Below are 21,479 nucleotides of genomic sequence, written 5' to 3'. Positions count from 1 at the left end.
AAAGATGTGTGTATACATACGGCAACTTAGAAAGCATCCACATTGTTACATAGTGTGCAATCTGTAAATTCTGTGTGTGTGTGTGTGTGTGTGTGTGTGTGTGTGTGTGTGTGTGTGTGTGTGTGTGCTGTGAGGTGCATGGCGTGTGTATTTTATGGTTTGTAACATAGTCCTCTCTCTCACTTACTCAGTGTCCTTGGGGTCGGTGTTCTTTGTTTTTTGTGTGTATCCACACAGCTTAGAGTTGCACTCTGAGCAGAAATCACACCGATGCTTCTGATAACGCTCCCGCCTTCCTCATGTTTGCTGCTTAAAGGACTGTTTATTAGATGACTCGGAGGAAAGTGGGTTGTCTGGTTTTTCTCTCAATTCTGGTCGCTGTCGGTGTATCTATTTGTGACCGTACCCTGCTCATCCAAATGTTTACAGGGACTCGTTTGCCTTGAAAGTGTGTAGAGGAGTCAGCTCTTCTTAGGCTGGCTGAGACTAGAGTAAGAAGTGAATCTGCAGGCCCGGGGAGCCTACAGAGGAGAGCATTAGCCTGGGTACTGGCCTGCAGAGTAGGAAGTTAGCCCAGGAAGCTAGCCTGTGGAGTAGGGTGTTAGCTCAGGGAGCTAGCCTGTGGAGTAGGGTGTTAGCCCAGGAGCTAGCCTGCAGAATAGGGTGTTAGCTCAGGGAGCTAGCCTGCAGAATAGGGTGTTAGCCCAGGAGCAAGCCTGTGAAGTAGGGTATTAACCTGGGGAGCTACCTGCAGAGTAGGGTGTTAGCCCAGGAGCTGTGGAGTAGGGTGTTAGCCCAGGAGCTAGCCTGCAGAATAGGGTGTTAGCCCAGAAGCAAGCCTGTGAAGTAGGGTATTAACCTGGGGAGCTACCTGCAGAGTAGGGTGTTAGCCCAGGAGCTAGCCTGTGGGAGTAGGGTGTTAGTATTATAGACTGTGCTTGGACAAACATCATCATTTGGGTTTTTCTGGTTCTTCACGTTTGTTTGAGCAGTGGAGTCACAGACTCACACACATGTGCAAGGCACCAAAGCTGCCGGCCTTCCCATCTCTGCCACAGTCCTGTCAACGGTCTTTCCATTTTCCCATTTCACATGGAATCTTCTTGTTTCCATTCCCCAACACAGGTAAAAACTGTGGTTCACAAAACTAGTGTCGCTGAGGAATTTTGCAGCTTTTACTTGAAAATTGATACCCAAGAAGTTGAAGGTAAGCAACCTGCTGTGTGCAGTGTTTTAGCTACACACTAAAAATGTTGAGTAGATCGTGTCCCTAACTAGGAAACGTGTGCCTGTGCAAAAAAAAAATTGTTTTTCTTCATCTAGTTATTAAGTAGGCGGGCGTCCAAGTGAACTTACCGCCATTGATTACAACAGATGGAATAACTTTACATACCATTTTAATTACCATTACAAATGAATATCAAATGACAGAGCAGATAACTGAATGCACTTGCTGCTGCTGTTTTGAAATTGGTGTTTTTAAAGAATGTAGCCTGGTTGTACAGAGTGTAGCAGGTTGTACAGAGTGTAGCAGGTTGTACACAGTGTAGCAGGTTGTACAGAGTGTAACCAGTTGTACAGAGTGTAGCAGGTTGTACAGAGTGTAACCAGTTGTACACAGTGTAGCAGGTTGTACAGAGTGTAACAGGTTGTACAGAGTGTATCAGGTTGTACAGAGTGTAGCAGGTTGTACAGAGTGTAACAGGTTGTACAGAGTGTAGCAGGTTGTACAGAGTATAGCAGGTTGTACAGAGTGTAGCAGGTTGTACAGAGTGTAACCAGTTGTACACAGTGTAACAGGTTGTACAGAGTGTAGCAGGTTGTACACAGTGTAGCAGGTTGTACAGAGTGTAACCAGTTGTACACAGTGTAGCAGGTTGTACAGAGTGTAGCAGGTTGTACACAGTGTAGCAGGTTGTACAGAGTGTCGCAGGTTGTACACAGTGTAGCAGGTTGTAGAGAGTGTAGCCCAGTTGTACAGAGTGTAGCAGGTTGTACAGAGTGTCGCAGGTTGTAGAGAGTGTAGCCCAGTTGTACAGAGTGTAGCAGGTTGTACAGAGTGTAGCAGGTTGTACACAGTGTAGCAGGTTGTACACAGTGTAACAGGTTGTACAGAGTGTAGCAGGTTGTACACAGTGTAGCAGGTTGTACACAGTGTAGCAGGTTGTACAGAGTGTAACCCGTTGTACACAGTGTAGCAGGTTGTACACAGTGTAGCAGGTTGTACAGAGTGTAGCAGGTTGTACACAGTGTAGCAGGTTGTACACAATGTAGCAGGTTGTACACAGTTTAGCAGGTTGTACACAGTGCAGCAGGTTGTACACAGTATAGCAGGTTGTACAGAGTGTAGCAGGTTGTACACAGTGTAGCAGATTGTAAGGCTCTGGGTTGCTTTTACTTTCCATTGCGTTGGATTACGTTGTGTAAGGATTCTATTTCAAGAAACCTCCTTCTCCCCCGGGTTTCTTTATAACCTCATTCAGTTTCTCTAGTACTTATGGTCTTTTTTTAAAAAGTGTGCTTCCCCCACCTTTCGTCAAATATACAACCTTCTTGTGCCTGTTAAGCCATCCACACTTCCAAAGCCAAGTTCACTTGCATGCTCCTGCCTTCCTCCTCTGACCTTTGCTCCAGGGTCACAATGCCAGAGGATACCTTCCTTATCAGGAACTCGGGGTCAGGAACTCTGGCCTGTTCCTTCAAGAAACTTCTACACCAGCAGATACAGCTCTCTACTCCCTCCTCTTTCTAGATTCCTCAAAGGCATTGCCCACACATACTTGCTTCCTCAGGGGGTGAGATGTTCGAGAGGAGAGCACTTCTCCAGCAATGGACAGATCCTGTCTTGTCAGTAGCATTAAAATCTCCACAAATGCCAACTTCCAGATCACAAATCGTGCTTAAGTGTGTTTAGAGACTTTCTCATTAACAATTCTGTCAGAGCATGCTCCAAAACAACTTTAAAAACCAGTTACTTCCTAGCTTGTAATCTGTGTGTTTCTCTGTGCCAGCCTCCAGCTACCTCAGCTACAGTGACTCGGGACACAAGCGCATAATAGCCTGTGCCAGGTGAGCCCAGTTCCAGGCACGGAGTGGAGGTTCTGAGGTCTCGAGTTTGCAGCAGCACCCTCAGTGCCCTTTAACACAGCCAAGGGTACCCCATTGTTCATTTCTGTTGGTTGTGGCAGCGGTGGATGCTTGGTTGGCTTCGGGGGGTTGTTTTGTTTTGTTGGTTTTTCAAGACAAGGTTCCTCTGGGTAGCTCTGGCTGGCCTGGAACTCACTCTAGACCAGGCTGGCCTCGAACTCAGAGATCCAACTGCCTCCTCCTTCTCGAGTGCTGGAATTAAAGTTGTTTGTTTTGAAGTGTAGAATGCAGCAGGAATCCTTGGCTGCTTTTTCTAGAAGGCAGCTCCGGGTCTGCTGATATGCCATCTCTCCCGAGTTTTCATCTGTCTGTTTGTTTTTTGTTTTTGTCTTCTTCTGATTCAAAGAATATAATAGCTTCTGCTGGTTTTTCAGAATGGTAGAGATCTGATATAATTATTAGAGAAAGAAAATATGAAAGGTTTCTCACATGTGGGTCATATCCTCAGGGGGAAAATATCTCATTCCCCACCAACAACTCGGGCCTTTCAGCTGCTGCTCTCGACTCAGGCTGCACACTCAGGTCATAAGCTTCAGAAGCACCCAAAGCTCACCCCCGACTGACGCTGCCAGCATTGAGAACTGAATGGTCTTCATGTCAAACCATCTGCTGGCGAGTGCAAAACCCTAAACTGGTTACTCCATTAGTTTCCTATTGCTGCTAGGCAATCCTGGCTCACTGTGAATTAGATCCTTGTCATGGTTAGGACTTCTCTGCTCTCCTTCATCTTACCTTTATAAAGTATCTTGTGAGTCCAGTGAATGCCTCCAAATAACACACACGCGCGCATACGTGCACACACACACACACAAGCACATACATGCACACACACACACAGACCACACACCACAGACAGAATGTTCCACATAGCACACACACACACATACACACACACAGCACACAGCACACACACAACCCAACACACAACACACAGACACACATGCACACACACATGCATACTGCATACACACACCACAGACACACATACACACCACACATCATACACCCACAAAGCACACACACACTTGCATACCACACATCACACATCATACATACACACTACATATACAACACAACACACAGACACACATGCACACACACACCAATCCTGACTCAAGTCCCATGTCTAAAGCCCTGTTGCTATACAACATCATCACAGGTCAGAGATTAGGATGTGAGCATCTTTGGAGTCAATAAGTCTGCATGCCATGGCCTCCTTCCTAGTGTGTCTGTAAAATGTGCCCTGGTTTTGAAACGCACGCACTTCTTTCCATCCCCTCACAGAGCCACCTGCCCTGAGTCTTATATTATCAATAACAGGAAAACCCCAAATCGTATTTTGCTGGCTATACATGCCTATAATCATATATGATACCAAAATGCCCATTGGGGACCTTGAAATTGGTGCAAAACGTCTACTAGATTCTAAGTGGAGAGACTTTGATGCGACTGTAGGAAGCCCTGTTTTAGAAACAAAAGAGCCGACACCCAAGGAAGAGAAGTGACCTGCTACAGTGTCCATTAGAGGCAGAGGCAAGGCCTCTGGTGCCACTCAATTCAGTATCTAATCCACCTCTCTCAGTCTATGATTAGTCCCAAGAAATACCCGCTTCTCCTCACCCCAGCCTCTCTCACTTGTCTGCATTTTGTTACTGCCTAGGCTTCACTCCCTGACAGGAAGCCCTCCTTAATGCCTTCCTCCCTTCCTTCCTCCCTCCCTCCTTCCTTCTTAACTTCTTTCCTTCCTCTCCCACTCTCCCTTCCTTCCTCCCTTTCTTCCTCCCTCCCTCCTTCCTTCTTAACTTCTTTCCTTCCTCTCCCACTCTCCCTTCCTGTCTATCTAACTTCCTCCCTTCCTCCTTCCTTCTTTCCTAACTTCCCTCCTCCTCCTTCCCTTTCTTCCTCCCTCCCTCCTTCCTGCTTCCTAACTTCCTCCTTCCCTTTCTTCCTTCCGGCTTCATTACTTCTGCCCTTGGCGGTCTCGCCCTTTGTTTCTTCTCACCCCAATGTCTCTCCTCCAAGGTCACCTCCCAGCACCTTTCTTCCAGCTCACTGCCATCCCTCCTCTTGGGTGCCAGAGATGCCACAGCTCTTTGAAGCCTATAACACAAGTCACAATGCGGTCTGAGCAAACATCTGGGGAGAGCTAGAATCAGGACACAGGATCTGACGAGGAGGTATCTGGGGCTGACTGGAGAAGCACTCTGGGGTAATGGGTGGTGCACTTGAGGAGCCCCCAGGAGGAAAAGAAACACTGAAATAATCCTCAGCAGAGCAGGGCAGTGCAGAGCAGAGCAGGGCAGAGCAGGGCAGGGCAGGGCAGGGCAGAGCAGGGCAGTTCATTCTCTGGACATTTCCTGTAGAGCACATTGGACTGTCTTACCTCCGAGTTTCTGACACTTTTGATTGTCCCCAACCCTGCTGTACACAAAAAGGCACTTTCAAAAGTCATCCCTACCAACATTCGTGACAAGATGCCTAATGGTCAACATACACAGGGAGGCTACACAGCATATCTTTCGTGAGTTGCCTTGGTTTGTTTTGGGGGTTCGTTTTATTATTTGTTTGTTTTACAGATTAGGGACAGAGGGTTCTTTAAAACCCAGGTAGAAGTTGCTTTTGGCTCTGTGACACTGAAGAAGTTATATTGGCTAGATTCCAAAGTCCTTCTTCATTAAAAACATTCTCTGTTGGGTTGGGGATTTAGCTCAGTGGTAGAGCGCTTGCCTAGCAAGCGCAAGGCCCTGGTTCGGTCCCCAGCTCCAGGGGGAAAAAAAAAAAAGAACTATTTAAAAAAACATGCTCTGCTTTCAAATACTCTCTCCTGGTTAAAATCATGCCAGCACAGCCTCACATTCAGAGGCCTCTTTCGTGTAGCTTTCTTTCTTCCTCTCTCTCTCTCTCTCTCTCTCTCTCTCTCTGTTTCTCTCTCTCTCTCTCTCTCCAACCTCTTGTTACACTCCTAAGAAAAGCAGAGGGGGCTGGAAGGATTTCATTTCTACAACAAAATGCCTCTGGGAAGATTGCTGAATTTGGCAGCAGGCAAAGGGCTTCTTGAAGGAAAGATTTCTGTTCCATGATTGAAACAGTCCCCATGGCAACCAGTCACGAAGTTCCACTGACCTTTTCATAGATACTCTCCACTCTGGAGTCCTTTTGCATCCCGAAGAAGTTGTATTTGCATCTGTGAGCCAGAAATTCCTGCTTCTTTCTCCTTACCCAGCTAAGGGGATGCTGAGACACTCCTTCTAAATCGCTCCTTCGGTGGGAATGGAGTTACATTTTTATGAATCAGGGTTTTGGGGGTTTTTTTTTGAAGGAATTTACTTATTGTGGTAAACGAGATTTTAAAAATTCCCAATAAGAGCTGTTTTTCGTGCTCTGCATGGAGAGGCGGAGGAAAAGACGCAGCTTTTGAACTTCTGCTGCTCCCTAATCACCTGCTTCCCAAGACAGTTCCTTGGGGTGAAATCAATTGTGAACTATCTCTTCATCCTGAGCCCGAGCTCCAGCGTGCAGATGCTTTTGACTCTCCTGAGGCTCACCTGGGACCCAGGCTCTCCCCCTGCTTCTCCTGCCTCCACCCCAGCCCCCTTTCTCCTCTGACTCCGTTCTCTGACTCAGTCTGATGGTAACAGTAAGCATCTGCCCTCCGAGCCCGGGAGTCATAAGATGGTTGAAAACACGTGTTCATACTTCTCAAAAATAAGAAAATGATTTGTGGAAACTGCTCTGTGAGACTGGACATGACCCAGATTTCCTGATCCTCTTTCAGGGAGAGGGAGAGAGGGAGAGAGAGAGAGAAAGAGGGGGAGGGGAGAGGGAGAGGGAGAATGAGAATGAGAATGAATTCCGATTTACCCACTTTGCTTCTTCTTAACTTCAAACTACCCAAATTCCCAGACAACAGTCTTTGGGGAGTTATTTTTGTGGGGTACCCATGCCCTAGAACTTAAAAAAATGGACAAGAGGGTTGGGGATTTAGCTCAGTGGTAGAGCGCTTGCCTAGGAAGCGCAAGGCCCTGGGTTCGGTCCCCAGCTCTGGAAAAAAAAAAAAAAACAAAAAAAAAAAAAAAACGGACAAGAGTAAAAGAAAAAGGAAATATAACCAAGCACAATCTGACATACACAGGACTGCTGACATGTTAATGTGTTTCCTTCCACTCTATTCTCAGGGTTAAAGCTAGCGTTAGGGCTAGCATTAGGGTTTCGGGTCTCTTTCTAATATACAACCTGTAGTTTACCTTGGAAGCAGTCTGCTAGAAAAACTAGAATTAAAAAATTCAAGAGACCTGGATCCATGCAGTGTTCTGCGTGAACCAGCTGTATAACCCTGGCGCGGGGCTGAACTCTGGCTTCGGCAGTTGTCATGGAGTGGGTGGGTGATTTCTGTGCGTCAGATCAGCAGTGTGCTGGGAAAGCCTCGGGATAGATAGCTCCGAGATCTCCTGCGGTTCTAAAGCTCTCAGGATCAGACCCATCTACCTTAATACATAGAACCAAATGTAAATTTTAAAAGTTGATAAAGAGTGTAGTGGTGCACACCTTTAATCTCAGCACTTGGAGAGACAGAGGCAGGTAGATCTCGGTGACTTTGAGGCTAGCCTGGTCTATATAGGTAGCTGCAGGACAGCCAATGGCTACAGAGAGACCCGTAAAGCATAAAGGCTGCTAAATAACGGGGCCTTTTTTTTTTTTAAGAATTTATCACTTATCTAACCCATCCTTCAATCTCTGATTTATTTTAGCTACAAGCCCAGCAAGGAGGAGTCAGCATCTGGGTCCTCCCATGCAGTAATGGATATACTGCTGCCGACCGGAATCGGAGCAAACCAAGAAGATTTACGAGCTGCAAGTGTTCTCTCTCTTCGAGATGTTGTGAATGCTTGGCTTTCTTTCCTATGTCACTTTATGGGCAAACTTTTATTCTTTTACTTCAATATCTCACTCTCATGCAATCACTCAAAATATTCTTTCTAAAACAAATGTGTAACTGTGATTTGACGTATGACAATGAAGCAGGAGCATGCGCAGTGATGTGTTCAGTCCGGAAAGGAATCATCCTTCCGCTCAGAGTGGTGGGCTACGGTGCGGCTTAATAGTCCATCAACAGGGAAATGGAATTAAACACAAAGATAAGGAAAGTACCTTCAAACTCCTCTCCCCTTTCTTTCTTAGCTTGTGGAAGGAGTAGATCAACTCCTAACTGATTACCAGATCAAAGACAGTCATGTTATTCTGCAATTGAATTCGGTAAGCTCCACCTCCCTGCACCTGCGCCTGACCACCGCATCTTCACAGGCTGAAGCATCAGGAATACCTCTTCCCCACGCCTGCCTTAAAACCTTGACTTTGTCAAACAGATTCCCTCCAGAGATTTCCTTTGTGTTCGGTTCCGGATATTTGAACTTTTCCAAGTTGGGTTTCTGAATCCTGCTACGTTCACGGTGTACGAGTATCACAGACCAGGTAACTGGCTCTGATCTACTCCACAGTTTCCCAGAAGACCTTGCTGCCGTCTTCCTGTAACTTAGAAATGCAAGGAGGCCTGCGCTTCTTAGCGCATAATTTGGAAAATCCAACCAGTACACTCATTTTGAAGTGTTGCATTCAAACGGCTTTGTAGTCAACCCAATCAGTTCGCATTTCAGCTTCTTCCCTTTTTTGCTCAATGTTAAAATGCTTTGCCTCGGGTTCCTCTTCAGGTCACGTAGTCACTGCCTGTGTCCCTTGAATCTCTCCTCTCTAGAGAAGCCCAATTACTGCTCCAATTTTTTTTTTCATCCTCCCAGAAAGACCCCTGCCCTTTCTGTATTCTCAGTTGGCACAGATCAACAGTTGCCACCTTGCACTGAAATTACCTGGGTTTTATGCCATTCCCACCAGTCCCTGACATATGTTCATGTTCATGCCCCTGGTATATAGCATAGCAGCAGGTACATGTAAAGTCAGTTCAGCTCCTGAGGAGGTGAGAGATCACACACAGCTTTTTAACCCACTCGGGGCAGTTCTGTTTGTTAGAAAATCCTGAAGTGTAACAAATGCTGACCTTAGTTTTATCCTCACATAGAACACAGCATAGATAGCTAGAGATAGATAGATAGATAGATAGATAGATAGATAGACAGACAGACAGACATGTATATATCATCTCTCCCTCGTGTGTTTTGTGTGTGTGTGTGTGTGTGTGTGTGTGTGTGTGTGTGTGTGTGTGTGTTTAAAGACCCTGGAGTAATATAATTTACTTTCTATTCATTCTTTGGAGCACAAAATGCTTTCACTCTAAGAAGTGACTATTGAAGAGTAAAACTCTGAGCACAGAGCCAAAATAACAAAGTGTGGGGTGTCTTCTTCAGGATAGCTAATTCATAGTTTAACCTCCTAGGGCCTGGAGCCCTTTTAAGAGACTGAGATAAACCATCGCTGAGGTCCCTTGTAAGAGACTCAATGGCTAATAAACACTGTGTTTCAGCCCAACCACTTCGTGTAATCATATCTCCATTCTCACAGATAAGCAGTGTACCATGATTTACAGCACTTCTGACACCAACCTTCAGAGAGTCTGTGAAGGAGCGGCATGCAAATGCGTTGAAGGTAAGCACCTGTTCAGTCTGCCTTTGCCTGTCTGAAGGTCATCTTGGGAAGTTGTTTAGCCAAACAATCCTTTCTCTGAAGTAGATACAGAATTGCAACTGACTGAAAAGTAACAATCCCCTTACAGCTACCAACCGCCTGGGTGGGACACTGTTTAAGAACAGAGAAAGGCCACCCAGATGGTTGTTGGGTGTCCAAGGGACACAATGTGCTTTCCTTTTTTATTTTCGCCTACTTTTTTTTTTTTTAAGCAAAGGACAATAGCCAAAGAGAACAGAGGTACTGGGCTTGGCCACCAGGTCTTTTCTGCTCTCTTTCATTTGCGGCAAATCATTTTATGTTTCATTAGACTCTGAAAATGGAAAGTTAGTCCCCACTCCCTTCCTTCAAAGGAAGGATGTGCATTTCTGAAGAGTGACTGTGGAACAAATAACCGTGTAATAATAAGTCTGTGTTCAAGACTTTGGTCAGCCGGTTTAACTTTCATTTTACAATGCTTCCTTTCATCGAAGAGAAGAAAATGGACAGGTCTTCAGAATATGATGTTTGTCTCAGGACGCATTAGAGACTGTTCACTCCCACAGAGAACGCCTGCTTCAGTAGACTAACCTAGCTCTCACCCTTCTCCACACCATCCAGCTGATTGTGGGCAACTGCAGGCAGAACTGGACCTGGCCATCTCTGCAGACACCAGGAAAGAAACAGCATGTAAACCAGAGATTGCATATGGTGAGTGCAGATGTTTTAAGCATGAAGTGTTATCAGCACATGTTCAATTAGAGAGATGAGACACTGCACACTGGTGATACTGTGTGAATATCACTTTCCTCTGGTCCCTTGTTTGAATAGAGGTACTACGCTTATTCCAAGAAAGCTTTTGAAGCACCACAGAAGTTGGGTTAGCTCAATGGTTAGGCATGTGTAAAGCTTTTCCATAGGAGCCGAGTTTTATAAGCTCTGGTTTTCCACACACACCCTAGTTTCCAAATAACAATTTGGAGGCTTATTTATTTATGAATAAATGCCTAGACAACAAGCTTTGGCTCGTTCTCTGACTAGCTGGTGACTTCTATAACCTGTTTAAACTATTCTATGTCTTCCACATGGCTAGCTACCTATCCTCCATTTCATTAGTCCAATTTCCTCAGAGTCTGGGATGAATCACCTACCTTCGACCATCTCCCAGAGTTCCAGTCTCTCTACTGGAACTCCCACCTTCTACTTCCTGCCTTTTGCTAATAGGCCATCGGATTTTTACTGACAGGTGATGTTTCTACACAGTACACAAGAGATAGCCCCTACTGAATTTAGTTCCCAGCACCCACGTTGGGCAGCTCACAACTGCCTGTGATTCCATCTCCCAATATCCAGCCTCTGGCCTCTATAAGCACCTGCATACATATGCATAAACTGTTGGGGTCTGAGAATTGCTACACGAACCACTCAAACACCAATCTCAGTCAAATAAGGATGGCTTATTGACCACACACCCCAAGACTGATCCATCAGGGCCATGGTCTAGGCTCAGAAGCTGGACCATGACCTTGAGTCAAGCCTGAATTCTGCAAATATCTATGCCAAGATATACCACCAATCACAATTTAGGGACGGAGACTTCCTTAGGAACATGTCTTTGTTATATCCTTTGCTATATACACTAATCCTGGTCCCATTGGTTGGGGTATTGGCAGGAGACTTGCCTTGGCTAACATTCCTGTCTTGTCCACCAGGATGGGATTTTTCTAATATTCCTTTCTTAACTTGTCAACCAGGATATCAGTTACCCATGTATATGTCTCTTTCTGCCATGTATGATGTTAGTTTCCAGGGAGGTCTTGGGAAATTAAACTTTACTTGACCCCTACTCAATATGGAAGTCCTATTCTAAATAGGTGCAGGTGTGTGTTGGGGTCTGTCCCAGGAGAAGGTTAGAAAAGCAAATACCATAAAAGTTTACACCCAGGTGCAGTCAATACTCCTGTGTGGTTGGTTCAGAGCCAAGCTTATTGTGGGTAACTACACAAAGGAGTTCTACCGACTTCTATCGGGCTTGGTTTCCAGGGGCACAGAACATGACAGGATGTGCAGTCAACTTGGTTGTGAGAAAATTTCCTGGTAACAACAGAAACAGCATATGAGAAAGTTTCCTTATAATATCAGTAACAGCAGGAAAATGGCAGGCTAGACAGGTAACAGTTACCTAGGCCCTAACACTACATCTAAATCTTAATATTTTACCTAGACCCTAACACAGACACACAGATAGTTTAAAGTAACTTAAAATTCTTAAATAACATAAAACTAAAATTTAAAATTGTCATAATTTTTAAAAAAAAAAAATCAGAGATAGACAGAGATAGAGAGGGAGCAGAAGGCCACAGTCTTAAGGTCTCAGCTGTGTGTTCGTGCACTTGGGTAGAGCGGGAAAACAAGGCCACTACTTCAAATCTCTCTCTAAAGCAAAGAAAACGACTGAATGACGTTTTGATGTGTGCAGTCAATATCTGTGCCCAAGGCTCTCCTTATTTCTCATCATCTGGAGTTCAGAGCTAAGTTTCCATGTACAGTGGTGGGCTGTCTCAAGTCCCTTGTTGCAGTAAAAGTAAAATAATGCTATCTTTTATCCTGTACTAGGTCCAGCACCGTGGTGCCCCAAGATATCTGGTAGACATCTTCATCTCAGAGCAAAATGTCTCACCCGCTTTGCTCCGTCCCATATCACATTGCCAATGGCTACTCTCTGAGCCTGGCAACAATCTCTCTACCCCTCTAGTTCCCAAGACAGGTTACCGCCATGCCACACATACACATGTCTCCAGCCACCTCACGCTCTCTTGAATTCAATTAAATCGCCACATGAAAGAACACACCACACAATAACCTCTGATCCAATCGATAAGATATAATTGCCCACCTAGATATACAAAGCCCTGTACACATACATCCCTTAAGAATATTCATAGGGGTTGGGGATTTAGCTCAGTGGTAGAGCGCTTGCCTAGCAACCGCAAGGCCCTGGGTTCGGTCCCCAGCTCCGAAAAAAAGAAAAAAAAAGAAAAAAAAAAGAATATTCATAGCAGGGCTAGAGAGAGGGCTCAGGGGTTAAGAGCACTAACTGCTCTTCCAGAGGTCCTGAGTTCAATTCCTAGCAACCACATGGTGGCTCACAACCATCTGTAATGAGATCTGATGCCCTCTTCTGGTGTGTCTGAGAACAGCTACAATGTACTCATATACATGAAATAAATAAATCTTTAAAAAAAAAAAAGAATATTCATACCAACCTGTAAAAGTGCAGAGAGGAAGCTTAACATCTGCCTCCATGTTCTCCTGGCTGCCTCCTCTTGTTCCAGTCTCCTCTACTCTCTAAAAATTTTTTCCCACCCATCCTTCCTCCTCTTTCAATGACAGGCCTCATTCTATCCTGTACCTGCCCTCACCTGTATAATGACATCACCCTACAGTCCCTGAGAGAATTATGTCCTTGTTGTCTTGAATGAGAATGGCCTCCGTGGGCTCATACACTTGAACATTTGATCCGCAGTTGGTAGACCCGTTTGGGATAGAGATGTGTCACTAGGGGTGGGCTTTGAAGTTTTAGTTTCAAAAGTTCACGCTATCCTCCTCCCTGCTGACCCCCCCACCCCTCCAGCCCCCCCCCCCCCGCCATCTTTCGTTTGCTCCGCCATCATGAGCCCTAATCCTCTGAAGACAGGCTGCTGTTCTCTTTGCTGTGAGTAGCCTTGATCCGCGTACCTAATCACATTGAGGACATTAAGTGTTTGCTCAAGGCCATGAGGGACATAAAGGCAGGAAGTTATTTATTAAATAACTGGCCCTGATGTTGGCGCCATCGCTCTCTACATACTCTTCTCAGTGCAACCACTGACCTTAGAATGGACTCTGGATTCCTTCTGTACTTCTTTCCGTCGAGTTCCTCATCATTTTTTTAATTTAATCTAGCGATTTGGCTGAGGGGGCTTGGGAGGATACTTGGAATGAATGAGACTTACTTCAGGGCACCCTAGACAGCTGCCATCCTCACTCCTCACCCAACGGCAAGCCCGGCCCGTTGCATTCATTTCATCCTGGTCTGTTTTTGCCAGCTTATAAGGTCAGGATCACGTCGGCCACGGAAGAAAACATTTTTGTCAAGTACACTGCGACGCTTCTGGATATTTACAAAACAGGTGAGAACTCCTCCTTCCTTCGAACACTTGGTGCACCACACGAACCAGGCGCTGTACGGGAGCAGAGATGACTTGACTACTTGAGCAGAGGTCTCACCTTCATGAAGCCTCTTTTTCTCATTGAATTCTCTTATCACAGATGTCAGCAAATGCTTTTTGTATGTCAGCAAAAGCCACAACCACCTTTCGACTTCAGCATTTCGCTTTAAGAAACTTAAATCACATTTATTCGTGTGCGCATGCGCGCGTATCTGTGGTCTATGTGGGGGTCAGAGGGCAACTTGCAGGGGTTGGCTTTCTCCTTCTGCCATGTGGCACCTGGGCATTGAGCTCAGGCCATCAGGCTTGGAACCATGTACCTTTCCCTGCCGAGCCAACTTACTGGCCCTTCAAACACATTTAAAATGGAATCAGTGAATTTATTAAATAACTTAGGCTTATTGCCCTATTGATATCTTCCAATCAACCTCTCATTTCAATGACGATGAATTCTCCAATAGGTGGGGCTGTAAGTCTAAATCATAATGCATTTTTATTGACATGTATCTTCTTGGTAAATTCTGTTAAGAATTTCAAGTCAGAAAACACTTTGTCCTTGGAGAGAGACAGAGGGGGGTGGGAGGCAGGGGGAGGAGGAGATTAGATTGAGGTATAGAGATACAAAAGAAGTGGGGAGGGGCCAGGGTATAGCTCAGGGCTAGAATGTTTCCCGACTTATATAAGACCTCAGATTCAGTCTCTGTTGCTACTACAACGGAAGTGAACAGAGGGCTTAGCCCATACTCTGAGAAGTGAAGGTAGGCTTAAACACACATGAAACTCAACAGGCTTCATGTGGAAGACTGCATTCAAGACAGAAGTATCAACTCATGGCTACTTCTGAGTCCCTTAGGCATCCCAAAGTTATCTTCCCTTAAATTTGTGATCCCTTCATACTGTGTGCCTTTCTAGAAAGCTGACCACCGCCAGCTACCGAACACTTTGTTAATTAGGTTAATTAATTAACACAGAGAGATAAGTAGTGCCTTGCCTATGAACCGTGGTCCTGGGTCTTTGAGCCACTCCGTGGCTCTTGCTTTGCTCTCGGCACTTTCCTGTGGTATAACCCGTTCAGCTTCCCTAGTAGTTCTGCAGTCATACCAAGTCGGCAATCAGAGGAGGGGCTGAGGCCTTACTCCAGGGAGTATAAATCAGTGTCCAGAACCACACAGTGGGAACAGGCACTGCTGGGCTTCAACCCGGACGGTCTGGCTCCAGAGTCGCAGTCAACCACAGGAAGAGAACATCTTCAGCCATACTCACCTCTCTGAGGATCAGAGTGGCTCAAGAGGGTTCATAACTAACATTATTGTGACAGTGATAAGCTGCCTTGTGTGTCTTAGGGGAAGCCGCTGCTGAGAAGGACTCTGAGATCACCTTCATTAAAAAGATAAGCTGTACCAACGCCAACCTGGTGAAAGGAAAGCAATATTTAATCATGGGCAAAGAGGCTCTGCAGATCAAACACAATTTCAGTTTCAAGTAAGTTGCTGGCGTTGATTTCTGGCTCAACCATCCTTTACTCTTAACTATATTCATGGTCCATATCGGTGCCTTAATTTCCATCAACAAATTATTAGTAGTCTTATTGGCCATCATCACAGTACCTAAAGCCTTGACTGATAGGGAATGGAGAATACATGTCCACATCCTTTGACTACCAGCCTGGTCCTTCCTATGCAAAGAGTTCTAGTTGTAAATAGCAGGATGTTTAAACATGCACCGTATTATCTGTAAAGAACTGGTCTTATGAGCTGAGATGACAGCTTCATCAGTAAAGTGCTTGGTGTGATGACTTCAATGACCAGAACCTACATCCAAACCAAAAAGAGACAAAAAAACAAAAACAAACACAAAAGCAGACATGTGGATCTGTGATTGAAAGCACAAGCTATTCTTCCAGAGGCTCCAGGTTCGATTCCCAGCGTCCATATGGTGGCTTACAATAGCCTGGAACTCCAATTCCAGGTGATTGTATGTTCTCTTCTGGGCTCCACAGGCATCAGACATTATGTGTGGTACACAAATATACATGTAAAAAAACAGTCACATGCATTAAACAAATACTAAATAATTAGTTAAAAACAAACAAGCAAACAAACAGGCTTGGCGGTACACACTTGTAATCTCAGTGCTGGAGAGAGCCAGGTGGATCCCTGAGGTTTACATGTCAGGCTGCCTCACCCTCTGGCAAAGTTCTAGGACAGTAAGAGGCTTTGTCTCAAAAAACAAACAAACAAACAAAAACAATGATGTAGACAGTGCATGAGGAACAGCACCCAAGGTTGACCTCTGACTTCCATGAGCAAGAAAGCACATGCGCGCGCGCGCACACACACACACACACACACTACCATTAAGTATGGAACACTTCCTCACCACCACCAACACTGCTTCCATTTTTGCCTTCCTAGGTATATATACCCTCTAGATTCCTCCACCTGGATTGAATATTGGCCCACAGACACAACGTGTCCATCCTGCCAAGCGTTTGTAGCTAATTTGGACGAGTTCGCTGAAGACATCTTTCTAAATGGCTGTGAAAATGCCTGAGGAAGTTCTGCTGCGTGGCCTTCCCGGGTACTCCTGTTGGTGGCTCCTAGGAGCCAGGATCGCTTGGAAACTTAGCCTAGAATCGGATACATTTTCTTTATAGTAAAGCGTAAGTTGAAGAGTTACTTTGTGAAACAAAATAGCCTTGTGGAGAGCCGAAGGCAGGTCCCCCAAGGCTATTGGACATCAGCACCAATAAGCTGGAACAAGTCTGTAACGTTAGCAGCCAGGGGTGTTTGTTGGGGCCGGAAGAAGAGACTCACTGAAATTGTAGCCCCTTAGGAAAACATGGTCTTGCTTGAAAAAAAAAATACCAAGGACAGAAAATGCCATAAAAGCTTGACTTTGCACTCAACTGTATTGAAAATGGTGTTATTTTATGCTCGTTCAGCTTCAGGCACACCCGAGGGTTGAGAGGGAGCTGTCAGTAGAGGTCCCTGGACCCTGGAAGGCCCTGACCTCCTGAGCAGGCAGGGGAGTTGTTCCCTGCTCCTGCTTTCTTTGTGTCCCTGATAGAAAAGCTTTCTGCTCTCCCAGCTGCCTCTTCCTCTCAGTATCCATTTCCCCTGGAACTTACTCCTGCCAGTAATTGCTCTACCAGAAGGCAGACCCCAGTGCAAAAGCCCGGTGAAAGGAAACCAAGACTCACGAGACTGTCATTCTGGCCCAGACCTACTCTCTCTTGGATCCTCAGTCTGTGCTGTATACAAATGACTTATACAGGGGTTAGATTTCGAGTGACATTGTGTGTAGCACTTTAGGTCTCAGGAGTTCGCATAGATATCCCCATCCAGCGGCTTGAGAGTCTCACAAAATACAGGATGCTTATAAGCACCATTTTAGAGTTGCCAAAGTGGAGGCTCCAAAACATAAAGCAATTCCCCAGCCTCCCTGAGAGGCATAAACAGATCTAAACCCCAGGGTATCCCGGGTCCACACTCCCACACAGCCCACTGCTCACACGGCTTGATTTTCAAAGATGAAAGCAAATGTAACCAGAGATTCTTAAGCATAGGCTAACTAGTTCCACTGAATTAACATAAGAAATGTGTAACTAGGTCAGCCGACTGGGTAACAAGGACAAAAGGAATCTGCCTTTCACCGCCCCGTCTGTGAGGCTGGCGGGGTTTCATAGCACGTCTCCTTATTGGCAGAGGATTTTCTACTTCCAGGAGCTTTGGGTGTCCCAGCCCACACTGCACAGCATAGGACCACGATGCCAAGCAAGAGTGGAAGGGCTTAGCTAAACCAGCTTTCTCCTGGCTCCTGCCTCTTCTCGCTGAGGGTAGGAAGGCCCTGCTTCCTCAGCACAGACCTCCAGGCCGTTAGGCTTCTGTCCCCAAGTGTGGTGGCAGATAGATCAGACCACAGTCACCAGATGAAGCCACCAATGCAGCTGAACTGTTGATAGCGTGTGAGCTGCTCCTCTTCTACCCCGGCCCCTTCTGAGCACGCCTCCTTTAGTCACTCCAGACTCAGCCAAATCCTGACTCAGCCTGCCCTTCTCCTCCTCCAAGGCTCCTGCACCCCTGCCGTGACTTAATCATATAGAATTGTGTAGCATGTGCCTCCCTGAATCCATCATGAGCTCCACATCGGCAAGTGTACCTGTCTGGCCGGAACAGTCCTCTGAGTGGGGAGTGAGGATGATTATAAGAAAGACAGAAAGGAAGACTCAGACACACAAAGGTTAGAAATCGGGAGGGCTGTCCAGTCAGTACTGCGGTTGAATTCTCTCAGACTCCACATAGCCCACAGCATCATGGGAAACAAAGCCACAAGCTAACAGAAACAATTTGCTTACATGTGCGCAAGATATTCCTTCCCATCCCAAAGGCCTCTTTCCACCAAGGTCAATAGAATCTTCAGCCCCTAGCATTGAGTTTCAGGTTCGCCCCTCTTAGAATTCCATGTCTCAGCAGGCAGGGGAATCTGCCAGCAGGCCCCGACCTGCCTTGTCTCTCTGTCTCTGTCTCTGTCTCTGTCTCTGTCTCTGTCTCTGTCTCTGTCTGTCTCTCTCTCTCTGTCTCTCTCTCCCTCTCTCTCTCCTCTGTCTCTGTCTGTCTCTCTCTCTCTGTCTCTCTCTCCCTCTCTCTCTCTCTCTCTCTCTCTCCCCCTCCTCTGCTTCAGAAAAGTGGCAAAATGGCTCCCAGTAGGCAAGGTCGAGCATTCTCTTTGCCTTAATTCGAGTATCTGGCACAATGCCAAGAACTTGACAGGATCCGGGAAGCTCTTGCTTGTGGGCTATCCTGCAGATACATGTTGAAGAATGTGAAGATCCAAGTTCTAGGCTCAGCTTTGCCCCTAACTGGTTTAATCTCTCTGACAGACTAAAAAACAAGGGGCCTGGATGCTTCTCTCTATAGAGCTAAAATTACCTAACAATCTCATGATGAGAAACAGGAAACAAAACCAAAGGCATGCATGCATGCATGCACGCAGCCCTGGGGTGTGTGCTTCAGAGAGCTGAAGGTGTGTGCTGTCCATAGCTTCTGAGAGAAGGATGTGGGGACCTAGGGAGGTGAAGAGGCACAAGGGTCTTCAAAGCAGAGGGCAGACACATAAGCAAGTCACTCCAGAGGTTAGCCAGACTATCAGTGGTTTCCATAGAAGAACTCAATGATATCATTACGCTGGGCAACACAGAAGCAGCTCATCCAAGTTCTGGTTTAAAATCTTCTTTTACCGCAAATGTGTCCAAAAGTAACTCTTAGGAAAAGTGTTAAGTAAAAGTCTAGATTTTTTTTCTTAAGGAAAAACCAACTTGACACATAAAATAGTTGAGATTTAAGAAGTTCACCATAGGTTGGGCAGATGGCAAAGTCAGGAGAACTTAATTCCCAGACTCTGTGCAGACCTGGGAGTCGGGGCATACACTTGTAACCCCACAAGTGGGGACAGGTGGGTTAACAGAGCTCTCTGGCCAAACCATCCTTGTTTGGTGACTCTCAGACCATGTTGAAGAAGAAGGAGGAGGAGGAAAAGGAAGAAGAGGAAGAGGAACAGAAGGAACAAACATATTACTTGATCATCTTTGCCTCGGCCTGGACTCAAGCTTCTGTAAACAGGCAACTCAGGTCACGTGGCCTCTGTAGTGCAAACCCAGCTGGGGACAGCACTTAGGGAGGATGTGGATTTGACCCTTGGGCAGTGGTATATCCCTCCTTGACCATGTCGATCAGCAGGAGGCAGAGTCTGAAAAGCAGAAGCTAATCGGTGAGCTATTGTGCTTAAGAAAGCTCACCTCTCAGAAACCAGCAGACAGATCAAGGAGACTCCGGGTGGAAAAAGCCAACTGAGGCACGGGAGGGATGCAATTGTCTAGAAAGAGAGAAACTGAACAGACTGAGGGTGGATAAGGCACTCTCAGTGGGAGGGGTCCACTGGAGTTCCTCAACATGAATTTAAAGAGGGACTGGTCAGCCTGGGTTCTGGGACGTGTCTAGCCACGTTCAGAGTCTAAAGCTATACACCATGCAGTCAGTTTAACGGGGAACGATTGTCGTTGGGTAGAATCTATTGACTTTGCTGAGGAAGAACGCAGCATGGGGACACATTAGCAAAGACTTATGGGATTTGGGCTGTGGTGGGGGATGATTCAAGAAAGCAGAGCTTCTCTCTAGGCTGAATACAGGAGCAATCCTACAGTGGGTATCTTGACACTCTTCTAATTTAAAAAAAAAAAAAGGATGCCTTTGGGTCTCAATGAGCCAGAAAAGGGGAATGTGGTAGTCTTGTGGTTTAGGCAATGTTCTTTTTTATTCTCTGATCAAACATGATGGCAGAGGTACTCTTTCTTTTTTTTTTCTTGATGCTTTTTGTCTGGCCTTGGCATTCTGTGACACAATATTACAAGGAACACTGTAGCCTGACCTCACACACCAGGCCAGCTCCTACAGACACCAAGGCCAACGCCAACGTCAAGGGCCGCTCTCCTCTCTCACACACAGTTTCAGAGGTGCCCCTGAAAGGCCGTGCAGAGGCCTCACAGAAGTGAAAACCCCTGTCTCAAGAGCTGACTATTTAGTAGCTGAATCGGAAGGTCCCTAAAGACACAAGACTGGGTTAAGTTTCTATGGACTTTTTCCTACACCTGAGACTGGTTCTATAGAGTGAGTGTGACGAGAATCTATTTCCAGTGACATGATCTTTCACTTTGATGGGGAAACCGAGATGCACCTTTACAGGACTAGAGAGATGACTGAACTGATAATATTCTTGGCTTGCACGCCCGAGAGCCTGAATCTGATCCTCTAAACACACATTAAAACCAGCCTAGCTAGTGCACTGTGTTTTATAAAAAGACCAGAATATGTTTTACAGAGCATAGTACGATGAGCAGTGGGCCCATGCTAAGGCATTGCCTCCTCACTGAGGTATAGAATAGAGTTTATTTAGGAGCTTGGAGGGGGAGTTGAGAAGGAAGGAGAGGGGGTGAGGAAGAGGAGGAGGAAGAGAAAGATGAAGAGGAAGAGGAGGAGGAGGTCAGCCAGGAACACATGGGGAGAGGAGGAAGAGAGGTTAAAAAGGGACTAGGGAGAGAGAGAGAGAGAGAGGACTAAACAGCCCTTTTTATAACAAGCCAGGCCTACCTGGCTATTGCCAGGTAATGGTTGGGTGGAGTCCAGGAGGAATGCCAACATAGCGCATGCTTATAATCACAATGGTGTCTAAACAGGTAGATTGTGGAGGGCTCAAAGTGTAGTCATCAGCCCAGGCAAGTTGGTGAGTTTCAGGCCAGTGAGAAACCATGTCTTGTGGTTTCCGCACACAGATGCTCACGTGTACATATGCAACGCCATGCAGGCACACGAGCACACACAATTAAACAAAACGAATAAAATATTCACCGGGTCAGGACACAAGTCCGAGGCCTCTGACTGGACCCACCATTCTTTCTACCACAAAGATAAGCAGAAGGTTTGAAGCAATCAAATCCTCCCTGGGGAAAAGTAT

At 46.0% G+C, this 21,479-nt stretch overlaps 1 protein-coding gene across 1 annotated transcript in view; it reads left to right on the top strand.

The window, feature by feature from the left end:
• The window catches only part of C5 (complement C5), a 91,295-nt gene extending 74,417 nt beyond the window's left edge, over nt 1-16,878 (top strand). The window contains exons 32-41 of the mRNA NM_053020.1: nt 1,126-1,207; nt 3,012-3,069; nt 7,896-7,998; nt 8,326-8,400; nt 8,511-8,616; nt 9,658-9,741; nt 10,381-10,470; nt 13,848-13,931; nt 15,314-15,452; nt 16,385-16,878. Coding sequence (NP_444179.1) covers nt 1,126-1,207; nt 3,012-3,069; nt 7,896-7,998; nt 8,326-8,400; nt 8,511-8,616; nt 9,658-9,741; nt 10,381-10,470; nt 13,848-13,931; nt 15,314-15,452; nt 16,385-16,523 — 960 coding nt within the window. The 3' untranslated portion in view covers nt 16,524-16,878. The remainder of the gene's footprint in view (nt 1-1,125; nt 1,208-3,011; nt 3,070-7,895; nt 7,999-8,325; nt 8,401-8,510; nt 8,617-9,657; nt 9,742-10,380; nt 10,471-13,847; nt 13,932-15,313; nt 15,453-16,384) is intronic.
• The last annotated feature ends 4,601 nt before the right edge of the window (nt 16,879-21,479 follow it).

Source organism: Rattus norvegicus, chromosome 3 (genome assembly GCF_036323735.1).
Source record: "Rattus norvegicus strain BN/NHsdMcwi chromosome 3, GRCr8, whole genome shotgun sequence".
Lineage (NCBI taxonomy): Eukaryota > Metazoa > Chordata > Mammalia > Rodentia > Muridae > Rattus > Rattus norvegicus.
The sequence above is the reverse complement of the archived record's forward strand: the minus strand, read 5'-3'. Positions and strand labels throughout refer to the sequence as shown.